A 15096-nucleotide genomic window follows, 5' to 3' on the forward strand; every position below is an offset into this window, starting at 1 on the left:
GATGCTGAAGTGGTGGGTCACCTCTAGCCAATGGGAAAGCTTGTGGAGACTCAGGGGGCGGGAACTATGATTAATATCAGCCAACGATGAGGTGACCTAGATACGACATCACCCACTCCGCGAGCTCGGTCTTCCCTTGCCCTCTCCGGGTTGGTTAAAAGGCGAGGAGGAGGGCTGGACTCATATTCCATCCAATGAGAAGGCAGGGTTTGTAACAGGTGCTTGGCTCAGCCTATTATTGCTGGCGTGGGTGGTCTCGCTCCTCTCTTTGCAAAATGGCGGCGGTAGCTCAAGTCCTATCACCGTCCCCATCCCCGTCCCCATCTCCCGTCCCGGCAGCCCCAAGCCCAGCAGCCGCACCGCCAGTGGCGGCGACCCCAGCGCCGCCTGTGCCTCCCCCTGCAGCAGCCCCGGGCCCGCTGGTCTCCGCGGCGCTGCCTGGCCCCTTCCCCGGCGGCCGCGTGGTCCGGCTGCACCCGGTCATACTGGCCTCCATCGTGGACAGCTTCGAGCGGCGCAACGAGGGCGCGGCTCGGGTTATCGGGACCCTGCTAGGTAAGAGTCCTCGGCTCTCCTCCCCCGCCGCCACCGCCTCCACTCCCCCGGGGTCAGCGAGGCCTGGCTCTCCCCCGGCTCGGTAGCAGGGCTCAGTGTCGGTTTCCAGGCTTTCCTTGACTGATCCAGGCCCCCTCGCTCGCCTGGGTTCCACCTTGGCCCTCGCTGTAAGGGGAGCCTGAGCTTCACACATGGGTGGTATCTCAGGGAAGGGCCTGGGGTGCTTAAGTCTGCCCAGCACCTCCCCTCAGTCTCGCTCTCTTCTCTGCAGGCACTGTGGACAAGCTCTCAGTGGAAGTCACCAATTGTTTCTCGGTCCCACACAACGAGTCTGAAGATGAGGTGGGTGATGGCCTCGGCCTCTGCTCCCTGAGCGTGTCCATCCTAGCACAGAGGAGAGCTGGGAGACTAAATGGCATGACAGTGAAGCACTCTGCAGTCCTCAGGTGGAAGATGCTGAGCATTAGTGGGCTAGCTTACTTGGCTATTAGGATAGTTGCATGAGTGAGAACAATCTCATCATGCTGATGTTTGCACTCCTTTCCTGCATGTTTCACCTTTTGCCTTTGGTATTCTAGAAGTCCTGGATCCGTCTGAGTCTGTTAGCACACGTGGCTCTAGAATTCACTACCCTTTGAGTGAGGTGTAAGATTAGAAGAGTCTAGACATGATATATGTTGGCAGGGTGTTTTGATGAAATCCTCCCACATTGTCCTAGTGTAAGGAGGGCAATGAAGCACTCATTCTGCTTGCAGTGGGCTGGTAACTACTAAGGTCCTGCCATGAGGGCAGGGGACTGGACTCGATGACATCTCGAGGTCCCTTCCAGTCCTAGAGTCTGAGTCTATAAGGGAAAATTCTTCTCTGAAGTCTAATTGACAAGTACCTTTCATTTCACTGCCTGCTGCTAGAATTTAAGCACTCCTGCAATTGATTGCCTCATGCTGCTTTGTTGTGGTTTTCAGGTGGCTGTCGATATGGAATTTGCCAAGAATATGTATGAGCTGCACAAGAAGGTTTCCCCTAGTGAAATCATTTTGGGGTGGTAAGTCATCTTCACTACTGCAACATGCAACCTGTGCTTAGCAGTTATGTGGCACCATTATGCACCTTGAAATACGGTACACTGCATTATAGACTTGAATAAACAACATAGTTTGCTGAATTGACAGCTGGGGATATAGAATATAAACCTCAGGAAATGGGATATATTGTTTAAGCTGACATTAGATACCGTGGAAAGGGAATAAAGCATATGTAGCGGGGCAATATTTTCTGATACTCGAGTCTTCTCTCAAGTGATTGTTGGAAAATCAGGTGAAGTGATGTAGGAAACTGCATTTCATAGACCTCTCAGGGATGGAGTGTGGAGAACCTCATTACGTCTCTTCTGAGGTTCTGTGAACCAGCTTTATTTTATTCCTGAAGAAATTAATGCAAACCCTGACTCCTCTTCTCTTCAGAAGGCTGTTGTGGAGGCCAACAGTTTATATACCTCAGTGAGGTCCAAGCTGCAATGAATTTAAGTTAATTATGTTTCAGAGATATTAACTGCAGGACAGTTAAAGCAGCTGGATTAATGTAGTTCTGTATTTTTAGTTCTGATGGTCCAGTTTATGGAGGAATTGGGTTGTAGCTCTTTACCTAAGAGCTTATTTTCCTATAGTGTGCTTTGAATTACTTCTAATCAGAGAGCAGTTCAAAGCCTAATGATAAGCACATCTAAATTCATGTATCTGATAGCAAAGTGCAATGATGTCCTGAGCAGATGGTACTCAAAACTTTTCCCCTTCACATCCTGCTACAAATTGATCATGTGTTCAGAGCAGAGTTGTGGGCATATCACTGCTCAATGGCAAGTATCCCAGTATTTCTGAAATGTGAAGTGTTGGATGCCCAGGTCTCATGTTCTTATGTTGTGTTTTCTAAGGTATGCTACGGGCCATGACATTACAGAGCACTCTGTCCTGATCCATGAGTATTATAGCCGGGAAGCACACAATCCAATCCACCTCACTGTGGACACCAGTCTCCAGAATGGGCGCATGAGCATTAAAGCCTATGTCAGGTACTTTGGGGAGATGGATCATGCTTTGGAAAGGAGGATCTCCAGTGGGATTATCAAAAAGGGACAGACTAGGGTAGGGAGGGATTTAACTACTTGATTGTCCTAATTAGGGGCAATGTTGTCTACTGGCTAGAACAGAGGCTGTGAACCAGGTCTTTTGATTCTGTTCCCAGCTGTGTCTTTTGACTGTGCTCAAGTGATTTAATCTCTGAGATTCTGGTTTTCCCATTTATACAAGTGTATTAGTACTTGTCACAATTAACATGTGTGTTGAGACTTAATAAAAGTTTTGAGAATGGCTTGACCTCCACAGATGAACGGTTAGTATGAATGGCACTTCTGTAATTTCCTTTTGATTATCTGAATGCTTGACTTTCTCCATTGAAAACTTTATTTATATATATATATAAAGGCGACAAATGTAATAAGTTTTGAGTGCTAAAGAGAACCCATGGGAATCGCTAGAATTTCTCTGGACCAGCAACTGTATAACTACTATTACAGCTCCCCAGAAGTGTGAATGCAGTTCTTGGTGAGAATGAGTAACCTGCTCAGTCTCTTCTGCTTCAGTGAAGGGGAGGCAAACCAGATAAAGGGTTACTGTCCCCTTCTTTTGAATAGGTTTGTCTGCAGAGCAAAGAAATATAGGACTGGAAGGACCTTGAGATGTTGTCATAGTCCATCCCCTTGCACTGTGCCAGGAGCACGTATACCTAGATCAGTTGTTCTCAAACTGTGGGTCAGGACCCCAAAGTGGGTTGTGACCCCATTTTAATGGGGTTGCCAGAGTTGGTGTTTAGACTTGCTCAGACTCAGGGCCAAAGTTGAAGCCCTGTCACCTGGGGCCGAAGCTAAAGCCCAAGCCACCACACTCCCTCAGGGCTGAAGCCCAAATACCTCAGCCCTGAGCAGTAGGGCTCAGGTTACAGGCCCCTGCCAGGGGCTGAAGCCCTTGGGCTTTTAGGCTCTTTCCTGTTCTTTCCTCAGCGCAGCCCAGGACAGTGGGACTTGGACTTTGCCCGTTCCTCGGTCGGGGTGATGGGGCTCCGGCAGGCTAAGGCTTCAGTCTCGCTTCCTGAAGTCATGGGGTTTTTTGTTGTCAGAAGGGGTCGGAGTGCAATGAAGTTTGAGAATCCTTGACGTAGATCATCCAATTATGAGGATTCCAGAGCTTCCCTTGGAAGCCTATTCCAATACTTAACTATCCCAATAGTTAGAAATTTTCTCCTAATCTAACTCTCCCTTGCTGCAGATTAAGCACATTACTACTTGTCCTACCTTCAATAGACATGGAGAATGATCACAGCCCTTAACGTATCTGAAGACTTATCAGGTTCTCCCTCCAGTTGTCTTTTCTCAGGACTAATCATGCCCAGTTTTTTAACCTTTCCTCATAGGTCAAGATTTCAAACCTTTGATCATTTTTGTTGCTCTTCTCTGGATTTTCCAATTTATCCATCTCTTTCTTAGTGTGGAACCCAAAACTGGCTGCAGTACTCCTGCTGCGGCCTCACCATTGCAGGGTATGGCAGAACAGTTATCTCCCATGTCTTGCATACGACACTCCTGTTAATACACCCCAGAATATTATCCTTTTTCACAACTGTATCACGTTGGTGGCTCATATTCAGTTTGTGCTTCACTATCCTTTTCTGCAGTACAGTCTAGCCAGTTGTTTCCCATTTTGTATGTGTTTGATTTTTCCTTCCTAAGTGAAGTACTTTGCACTTGTCTTTATTGATTTTCATCTTATTCAGTATGGTCCAATTTATCTAGATCTTCTTGAATTCTAATTCTGTCTTCCAAAGTGCTTGCAGTCCCTCCTGGTTTGATGTCATTTGAAAATTTTATACATATCCAAGTCATGAATGAAAATACTATGCAGTACTAGGCCAGGACTGACCCCTGCGGGACCTCACTAGACATGCACTTCCAGTTTGACAGTGAATCATTGATAATTACTCTTTGAATAGGGTTTTTCAACCAGTTGTGCAGCCAGTTGATAGTCATTTCATCTAGACCACATTTCCCTATATTCTTTATGGGAATGTCATACCATGTCTACTGCTGCCCCCATACCCAGTAGGCCAGTAACCCTGTCAAAGAAGGATGTGAAATTGGTTTGTCATTACTTGTTGACACATCTGTGTTGGCTATTACTTATACTATGTTACGTAAATCTTGTCTTTTCTAGTGCTCCGATGGGGGTCCCTGGTAAGACCATGGGGGTGATGTTCACACCTCTGACAGTGAAGTATGTTTACTATGACACTGAGCGGATAGGAGGTAAGCCGGCTTGTTCTTGTTGGTCCTAACCAGATATTTGGGTGCTTGATTTGTGTGTCTGGGGATCGCAGGGATCTGCATCCCTAGCTTGCATTCCTGAGTGCTGCTTACAGAAGTCTTTGCCTTAGTGCTCAGTGCCTCATCCTCTTTGTTTCCCTGCTCCCCATATTAGAGGATTTCTTGTTGCTGTTCAGTGCTGATGAAATGGTGGTCAGACAGGGTTCTGGGGATTGGTGAAAGTCGAAGTGGCCCAGGATTTTGGGGGCAGAGTGGCACAGATGTAGGAGTTGTGGAGTGAATGCAGAGCAGTGAGCTGTGGGATACGATGGAGGATTGTGAATGGATTAGAAAATAGGATCTGGGAGGGTGGAGAAGAGAAACAACCAAGTACCAAAAGGTCAGGCCACAAAACCACTGTAAAGATGCAAAGAGATTATAGACAAAATGGGAGAGACAAAGGCAAAGATGTCTGTTCCTAACATTAAAGACACATGGGCAGGGGGAGAGGGGCTCTCATCCATGGGTCAGCAGTGGTCTTTTTTCATCAGGCAGTCAGCTTTGATTACATACATGCCTAGTACTTGGCATGTTTTATGTGACTTCTGTTTCAGTCAGAATTGACACGAGACAACAGGGAATTCCTGAGATTGTATATCAGAGTTTGGAGAATTATTTCAAACAGTCAATCTATTTGACAGCACTCTGTGTAGTCCAGAGGTCTCCAAACTGTGGGGTGCAGAGGAACATTTGGGGGGGTCCCACCTGGGGCCCAGGCAAGCTCCCCTGGTGGGTGAGGACGGAGCACCATCCAGCTCTATTGCCAGCCCCCTTAGTCCAGGCTGCCAGCCCCATTAGCCCAGCAATGAGGATCCAGGGCATGGACAGAGGTAAGAGGGCATGCAACGTAAAAAGTTTGGGGACCGCTGGTGTAGTCAGTTTCCAATTTGTGAGAGCCTCTCCCAGCAACCTGTGAGAGAGAAACATACAGAACTGGAAAATGTGACTGTAAAACCACCAAAAAAGGGCTTTGCTATTAACTCTTAGGAACTCAATTTCAAAGTATTAGTGTCCCTTAAGCTGCCCCTACTAAAGTGAGACTGCATGTATCATGAGGCCAACTTACAAATTTCTGATTACTGGATGTGAAAATGAGTAAGGGACATGCTGAAGATGTCATTGGGACTTCTTGGAGTGTATGAGTTGCACAATGAGGCTGTAACTGTACTAGGTGCCGCCAGGAGGGTTGCATTGTCATTGCTTGGACTTGGGAAAAGAAGGCTGAGCAAAATGTCTGGAACCCCTCATTCTTTTTCAGACCACATAGTAATCTGATGCTTCTCAGGATGGAGTCCAAAACTTTCAAGCTTGGGTGCCTACAGTTTCATGTTTAGGCATTAAGTGCTCTGATTCTTAGATGTTCTGAGCACCCGCATTCTCTATTAATGTCAATGTAACATGTGCCTGGGTCCTCCGTTGCTCCCCCATGTAGCTAATAAATTACTACTGGAGGAATTCTGCGCCAAAAAATAAAAATTCTGCAAATCTTATTTGTCAAAAAGAACACTACATAATCACACCAGTTTTAATTATTTTGGTGATTTATTTAAAAATACCTGTCAGCAAGTATGTCTCTGACAATACAGAGACACACATTCTGTTAGGAGTAGAGAGTTTAAAAAAAAAACAACCAACTACTATACAGCCGAGTTCCTGTTTCTCTGCCCCCTCCTCCCCACAGCCCAGCTGGGGATATGGACAGCCACAGCCTTTCCCTCCCAGAACCCAGCCATGTGCCCACCACAAGCCAATACACCTGAATCCCCCTGCCACCATAAACCAGCCATGTCATCCGTCTCTCTCCTCCTCCTTCCCACCCTCTAGGCCCAGACATCAACCCCCCTACCCCTCAGAGCCCAGGGATCCAAAGGGGGAAAGAGCTTGATGCTCAGTGCCAGGTTTGTGTGGAGTTTCCTGTGGATCACTGCCTCCTTCCCTCAGAGCATGCTTGGAACTGCAGTTGCCTGGATCCCAGTAGCTCCCTCCCCATCCCTCTGACAATATCTTCTATGTGCAAGCTGTGCTCTGCCACGTCCAGCAGCCCCTAGTCGCAGCCAGCAGCACTGCAGTCCGTCTCTGGGGGGGAAGGAAATTCTGCACAAAAAGCACTAATTTCTGCATTGCACAGTGGCATAGAAGTAATACATATCCCTGTGTAAATGCCAGCATTACATTAGTAGTAAAGGCAGCACTGGAAAAGCATTTCCTGTTTTGCTGAAGCAGCTGTCATCCTAGAAATCTCTGGGGAGTGGTTGGTGGTTAAAGCTGACCTTGTGCCAGCCAGTTTCTCAGCATCTCTCTCCTCACAGTTGATCTTATCATGAAAACCTGTTTGAGTCCCAATCGAGTGATTGGCTTGTCCAGTGATTTGCAGCAGGTGGGGGCAGCGTCAGCCCGGATCCAGGATACCCTGAGCACAGTGCTTCAGTATGCAGAGGATGTGCTGGTAAGTCTAATGTCTGTGATATGCTGTGGCTAAAGGAGCAAATATGATTCTGGGATGCATTAGCAGGGGAATCTTAAGTAGGAGTAGAAGGTTATTTTACCTCTGTATTTGGCACTGTTGGAATACTGTGTCCAGTTCTGGTGCCTACAATTCAAGAAAGATGTTGATAAATTGGAGAATCTTTAGAGAAGAGCCGTGATTAAAGGATTAGAAAACATGTCTTGTAGTGATAACCTTCCCTTTGTTAAGCTACATAAGTTGAGCTGCTTAAGTCCTGGGGGGTAATTTGATTAATCTATAAATACCTACATTGGAACAAACATTTAATAATGGGCTCTTCCATTTAGCCAAGAGAGCTGTAACACACTCCAACAGCTGGAAGTTGAAGCTAGACAAATTCAGACCAGAAATAAGGCACACATTTTTAACAGTGAGTAACCATTGGAACAGTTTACCACGGGTCATGATGGATTCTCCATCACTAACAATTTTTAAATCAAGATTGGATGTTTGTATAAATGATCTGCTCTAGGAATTATTTGGGGGAAAGTTCTATGGCCTGTGTTACACAAGAGATAAAACCAGATGATCACAAAGAATCTAATCTAATCCAGCTCATACAGGAGAGGATGAGAGCCGTCCCTGCATTTGTATGTCTCAGCTCTTCCTGTTCTGTGCAGTAAGTTTCTTGTGTCTTGCTCATTGTAAAATGTCTTTATTTTTATGGTTAGTCTGGTAAAGTGGCTGCTGACAACACTGTTGGGCGCTTCCTGATGGATCTTATTAACCAGGTGCCAAAGATTTCACCAGAGGACTTTGAGACAATGCTGAACAGCAATATTAACGTGAGTCCTGTTACTCAGTTCTTCTGGGTGTTTCATGAATACTGGAAATTTCTCTCCTCATGAGGAATCTCTCTGGGATCCACAGCAGATCTATTGCTTACCTGTCTGGGGTATGGGAGATGGGGGGGAAAAAAGGACAGACCCCTCTCTCATCTGTCAGCCTGGTTTCACAATTAAATAGAGAGAGACTGAGATCTGCCAGTACACCACTACCCTGCGCGTCGCCCCCCCGCGCACAGAATAACAGTAGGAAGTATTAACCAAGCTTTCATAAGACCGGGCGTACTGGATCAGACCAAAGGTCCATCTAGCCCAGTATCCTGTCTTCCCATACTGGCCAATGCCAGGTACCCCAGAAGGAATGAACAGGTACTCAAGTGATCCACCCCTTGTCTCCCATTCCCAGCTTCTGGCAGACAGAGGCTAGGGACACCATCCCAGTTAAAGCCATTGATGGACCTATCCTCCATGAACTTATCTAGTTTTTTTGAACTCTGTTATAGTCTTGGCCTTCACAATATCCTCTGGCAAGGGGTTCCACAGGTTGACTGAGCGTTGTGTGAAAAAATACTCCCTTTTGTTTGTTTTAAACCTGCTGCTTATTAATTTCCTTTGGTGACCCCTAGTTCTTGTGTTATGAGGAGTAAATAACACTTCCTTATTTACTTTCTCCATACCAGTCATGATTTTATAGACCTCTATCATATCCCCCCTTAGTCATCTCTTTTCCAAAGTGAAGAGTCCCCGTTTTATTAATCCCTCCTCGTATGGCAGCCGTTCCATAACCCTAATTTTTGTTGCCCTTTTCTGAACCTTTTCCAATTCTTTTTTTGAGATGGGGCAACCAGACCTGCATGCAGTATTCAAGATGTGGGCATATCATGGATTTATATAGAGGCAATATGATATTTTCTGTCATCTTATCTATCCATTTCTTAATGATTCCCAACATTGTTTGCTTTTTTGACTGCCGCTGCACATTGAGTGGACATTTTCAGAGAATTATCCATTTAGACCCATCATTTAGTATGTACAGTTGAGATTGTTTTCCAATGTGCATTACTTTGCACTTTTCAGCATTGAATTTCATCTACCATTTTGTTGCCCAGTGTGGACGAGGGGGTGCCGGGGCTCAACCCTCCCTGGGGAGGAGGGGAGCCACACCGGCCTCGTCTCGTCGTCCGAGGGCCTCTGCCCTCGGGACCGCAGTCCGCTCCGGCGGTTCGGGCCCTGTGTGTGGAACCGAACAGCGACACAGTTAAATAATAGGGGTCCAGCCCTTGGGTCGGGCGGGACACCAACAAACACAGTAGCGGTTTATCGGTTCAGGCCCTTTGGGGCAGGGCAGAGCAGTGGCAAAGTCAATAGGGGCGGGGGGAGTCTGCCACCCGATTACGGGTGACAGGGGGAACGCAAGCCCACCCACTCCTCTGCGTTCCAGCCCGGGGCCCTAGTGGCGGCTGACGTCGCTAGTGGCGGTCAGTGGGGGGGTCCTGACCGAAACACACTGACATAGGCGCAGGGCCTTCTGCAGCCTGACTATAGTCAGCTGTCCCCGGGCTACTTCCAGCCTCCCCCCTGGTTCCTACCTGGTCCGCAGGGTCGTCCAGCACCATGGGTTCCTCCCAGTCAGGGCAGGGCGGCAGTTCCGGGAATACCTCCGGGACGGCGGGCCAGGTCTGGTCTGGCGGCTCCTCGGGGCCTTCGTAGCGACTGCGGGGCAGCTCCGGCAGCTCCTCGTCGTAGCGACTGCGGGGCAGCTCCGGCAGCGGTTTCCCGGTGATGAGGGTCAGCGGGCACGTCTGCTCCTGCCGGCGACCGAGCCCTGACTGAGGGCTAGAGCCTGGCTTTTATCCTTCCAGGTCGCCGCCTGCCCCTTTGAGGGGCGGGACTTCCTCCCAGCGGTTCCGCCCTGGGGGGTGATTGACGGGGCTCAACCCTCCCTGGGGAGGAGGGGAGCCACACCGCCTCGCTACACCCAGTCACCCAGTTTTGTGAGATCCCTTTGTAACTCTTCACAGTCAGCTTTGGACTTCACTATATGGAGTAATTTTGTATTGTCAGCAAAGTTTGCCACCTCACTGTCCGTCCCCCCACTCCCCCTTTTCCAGAACACTTATAACTACATTGAATAGTTCTTGTCCCAGTACAGAACCTTCAGGGACCCTGTTAGTCGTCTGTATTCATAGTGAAAACTGACCATTTATTCCTACCCTTTGTTTCCTGTCTTTTAATGAGTTACTGATCCAAAAGAATGTTCATTTTTATCCTATAACTCCTTACTTAACAGCCTTTGGTGCGGAACTGTGTCAAAGACTTTCTGATAGTACAAGTACACTACATCAACTGGATCACATGTGTTTGTTGACACCCTCAATGAATTCTAATAGATTGGTGAGGCATGGTTTCCCTTTACAAAAGCAGTGTTGACTCTTTTTTCTCCAACATATTGTGTTCATCTGTGTGTCTTAGAATTCTGTTTTTACTATAATTTCAACCAATTTGCCTGGTACTACAGTTAGGCTTACTGGCCTGTGACTGTCAGTATCACCTATGGGGCCTTTTCTAAAAATCAGCTTTACGTTAGTTGTCCTCCACTCATCTGGTACAGAGGCTGATTGATGCAGTAGGTTACATACCACAGTTAGTAATTCAGTAATTTCATATTTGAGTTTCTTCAGAGTTCGTGGGTGAATCCCATCTGGTCCTTGTGACATATCACTGTTTAATGTATTACTTTGTTCCAAAAACCACCTTTATTGACACATCCATCTGGGACAGTACATCAGATTTGTCCCCTAAAAAGAATGGCTCGTGGGAATCTCCCTTACATCTTCTGCAGTGAAGATTGATGCAAAGAATTCATTTAGCTTCTCCGCGATGGACTTTGTCTTCCTTGATTGATCCTTTAGCCCCTCAATTGTCCAGTAGCCCCACTGGTGGTTTGGCAGGCTTCATGTTTCTGATGTACTTGCAATTTATTTTTCTGTTTCTTTCGCTAGTTGCTTTTCAAATTCTTTTTTAGTCTGCCATATTATCCTTTTACACCTGACTTGCTAGAGTTTATGCCCCTTCCTATTTTCCTCAGTAGGATTTGACTTTCATTTTTTAAAGTATGTCTTTTTGTCTCTTAACAGCCTCTTTTGCACTCTTATTAAGCCATTGTGGCATTTTTTGGTCCTCTTACTGTGTTTTTTTTATTTGGGGTATACATTTAGTTTGAGCATCTATTTATATTCTTAAATAGTTCCTATACAACTTGCAGGCATTTCAGTCTGTTCATTTTGACTTCTATTTAAATAGCTTTCACATTTTTGTTTAGTTCCTCTTTTTGAAGTTAAATGCTATCGCAGTGGGTTTCTTTGGAATTTTTTCTCCCTACAGGGATGTTAAATTTAATTGCATTATGGTCGTTATTGCTGAAAGGTTCAGTTGTGTTCACCACCTGGACCAGACCCTGTTCTCCCCTTAGGACTAAATCAACAATTGCCTCTCTTGTGGGTTCCAGGACTAGCTGCTCCAAGAAGCAGTAACTAATGGTGTCTAGAGATTTTATCTTTGCATCCCATCCTGAGATGACACATCCAGTCAATACGGGGAGAGTTGAAATCCCCATTATTATTGGGTTTTCTGTCTTCATAGTGTTTCTAATTGCCAAGTGTTTCCATCACCTACACCATTCTACTCAGGTGGTCGGTAGTATATTCCTGCTGCTGTACTCTTTATTATTCAAGCGTGGAATTTCTATCTATCTAGAGAGAAGGGAATTTCTGTCTACATCGTGGAAGATGTCCTTTCACAGCCTCCAACAATCATGTTCTTCATGGCTGAGTATATGATGTAAATAAGGATTCTTAGTAACTTGTCAGGTTAGGCTGAGGGAATGAGCCTCGTAAAGAGAGAGGGCCGAAAAAGGCAAAATCAGGCTGGTGACTAGAGAAACTGTTAACTAGTAACCAAAAATTGGAAATAGGAGGGCAAAGCTACCTGGGAGGAGATGAGGGAACTTCTTAAGGCAGCCTTTTCAATAATTAAAGGCAAAGGAATCCTTCTTAAACTTGCTAGGAATTATGTGAATAACCTGAAAGCTGTTAGATTGTTTTGAGACATGAAATATTTAAGATAACTGTGTAAATAGCCAGAACTTACTGCAGTCTGGACTTCAAAGATAACTGGCAACTGGGATAAAAGGTGAGATGCCTAATATTGTCTGGTACCCTTAGGCTTCAGATTTTTTTCAGAGACTATTTCTGTGATGTCTACGTTGCCCATGATAAACCTACATCAGTACCACTTTGTTGTGAGCCTGTCAGCTCTAACAAGGTAAGCTGAGTGGATCCATTGCTTAGAGCACGGGACTGAGCCCAGATTCTGTTCCCAGTTCATCGTCTTGTGATAAGTGGAGAAAGTCACAATTTCTATTCCTCAGTCTGCCCACCTATAAATTAGAACACCCAGCTCTCAAGTGTAATGTCTGTAAGGCACTTTGAGACCCTCTGTAAAAGTGGCAAGCATTATAAGCAGGATCAGGCTAGTTCAGCAGTTGGATGGGAGACATCCAGGGATCAGCTAGTTGCTGCAGAAGGTGGTGGTGTTGATTCAGTAGGAGCATTTCCTCAGAGTTGGTTTTGACCCAGTATTCCCCCAGGCATTGCCTTGAAGGGGTGCAGGGGCTGCTGAAGGTGCTATACCAACAAAGGCCCCAATCACTTTCCCTAAGGATAGGGTTGTCGACTCCCGTGTTCTGGCTAAAATCAAATATTGGTAGTTTACATGATCTCCCTTCATTTCCCCCTGCAGTTTTGATTGACTGGAGCATTCACTTTCTGTCCTAATGCCTTGTGTAGTGGTGGTGTGTGTCGTTTAAACAATACTTCAATTCATTGCTGGATAAAGAGAATCACTTCTGTGTAAGGTGGTTTGGGATTCTTAAGATGAAAGTTGCTACTTCCCACTTGGATTGGGAATCAGGATTTATCGATTTATATTCCTGATTTTCAGTGACTAAGTGACTTGGACAAAGTCACACAAATCACTATATGCCTTCTCTTCTCTATCTGTGAAATGAGGATAATGCTTGCAGTGCTCTGAGGACTATAGATAAAAAGCACTGTAAATTCTGAGTATTACATGAATGCAAGGTATTCCACATTGGTGAGTGAGGTGGAAATTAAGTTGTAAAACCAACAGTGTCACTCTGAAGAATGGTGCTTGGCAACTGCACTGTTTGTAAATTGCTTTAATGACACAAATTCGCATCTGTCTGACAACATCACTTTCTCTCTTCTCTTTGATTCTCCTAATCAGTCTAACTGCTGTCCATTTCTTTCTCAGGACCTGCTGATGGTGACCTACTTGGCAAATCTCACTCAGTCACAGATTGCTCTCAATGAAAAACTTCTGAGCTTATGATGGACTCACTGCCTTCTCTCACTTGAGAGCCTGAAAATACAGCAGAGCTACTCTCACTACAGTCTGTTCTGCTACTGAATTTAGTTGGACATTAATGTAATTGCCTAAATGATTCAATATTCCCCCATATCGCTCTGATTCCCACCTCTGCCCCAAAAAACCCTTCCACTGTGGTTCAGATATTGAATCAAAACTGGGTGTGAGCCCATTATTGAAAATGGAATTGAGGCTACTCTTTTTAGGGCTCATGAGCTGCTGTCCCAGGTTACCCATTTATATAACAAACACAACTCCATTGTATTGTGAGGATTATTGATTCTAAATAAAAGTTCCATTCCACTAATAAGAGTGACTTTGCATCCTAGGTGTGTCGTCTTCCTCAATATATGGTTGTGGTATCTTTTAAAAACAATAATCGATCTCAGGAGAGAAAACTGTAGAGCACATAGGAGTGCACCAAGTTCTATAGATTCCTATGGGGTCAATCACTCTACCTTCCTTCAGTTCTGCATTTGTGCCTTCATGGTTACCAGAGGGCAGTTGGTCAGGGAAAACACTCTTCGTACAGGTCTTCAGAATGATCAGCCTATATGTCTATTGTTTGTTACTGGGGTGTCTGGGAGCCCTCGTCATGGACCAAGACCCCATTGTGCTAGATGCTCTTCACTGTTTCCATACAGTAGCTTTTCCTTGGCACCAGAATGTGAGCAGGAGTGGTACAATCAGCTGCAAGTCAGCTGTCTGTTGAATCACACTGCTACTGTGCATTTGGGGAAGAATTCAGGGTGATGGAAACAAAGTAGGCATTAGGAATTGAAATGAGGTGAGAAGTGATGCTGGTAAGTGAACTGACAGCTGAAAAGTTCTGAAGTCAGACCTGTCATTGAGCAAATGCCTTACTTGCCTGGTCATTGCTAAAAATTAGCACACCACATGTGATTCAAAGAAGACTCCAGTATGAATTTTTGAAGTTAAAATGAGCAAGAGGAGCATTGCATAGGCTTCTTCCTTTTGTTAGTCCTAAGACTATAATGCTGACTAGATTCTGTAAATTGGAAACTTCTCATGTTCCCTAGAAGTTCTATTTCAATGCCCAGCAGACTTTCAGTTGGAGGAACTGTGATGCTGTCTGATTTGCATCTGATTGCAAACCTGACTTTTCTCTAGGGTCAACCAATAATGTTTCCTCTGCAAGGCTGTTTAGGTGTGCTGAGAATGGCTTGTCTAATGAGACTTCTGCCAAAAAATACATTTGTCATTTTATTGCATTAGAATGTAAATGTAGTTCAAGAGGAACATTGAAGCTAGTGTTGCATTGACTCCATCTGTGTTAGATTTGTCAGATACAAATTCTGAAATGGGATGCAAATTACAAATCTGGCTTTTAAAGGTGGCCTGCAAAGAATTTTTAAACTGGTCTTGTCCTC

At 45.5% G+C, this 15096-nt stretch overlaps 1 protein-coding gene across 1 annotated transcript; it reads left to right on the forward strand.

Annotated features, from left to right (window-relative positions):
- The first annotated feature begins 259 nt into the window (after window positions 1–259).
- EIF3F (eukaryotic translation initiation factor 3 subunit F) lies at window positions 260–14015 on the forward strand. Its single transcript, XM_050960274.1, has 8 exons — window positions 260–555; window positions 827–897; window positions 1521–1600; window positions 2486–2623; window positions 4818–4909; window positions 7276–7412; window positions 8144–8257; window positions 13592–14015. Exons 1-8 carry the CDS (start codon window positions 276–278, stop codon window positions 13667–13669), a joined length of 990 nt encoding a protein of 329 aa, XP_050816231.1. The 5' UTR covers window positions 260–275; the 3' UTR covers window positions 13670–14015.
- Window positions 14016–15096: the final 1081 nt, after the last annotated feature.

Source organism: Gopherus flavomarginatus, chromosome 6 (assembly GCF_025201925.1).
Source record: "Gopherus flavomarginatus isolate rGopFla2 chromosome 6, rGopFla2.mat.asm, whole genome shotgun sequence".
Classification (NCBI taxonomy): Eukaryota; Metazoa; Chordata; order Testudines; family Testudinidae; genus Gopherus; species Gopherus flavomarginatus.

Excerpts from the sequence above, each read along its gene's own strand:
- EIF3F (XM_050960274.1), top strand. The coding sequence starts at position 276 with ATGGCGGCGGTAGCTCAAGTCCTATCACCGTCCCCATCCCCGTCCCCA. Across the intron at positions 4,910-7,275 it reads TGACACTGAGCGGATAGGAG|TTGATCTTATCATGAAAACC; the intron begins GTAAGCCGGCTT and ends CTCTCCTCACAG. Across the intron at positions 7,413-8,143 it reads AGTATGCAGAGGATGTGCTG|TCTGGTAAAGTGGCTGCTGA; the intron begins GTAAGTCTAATG and ends TTTTATGGTTAG.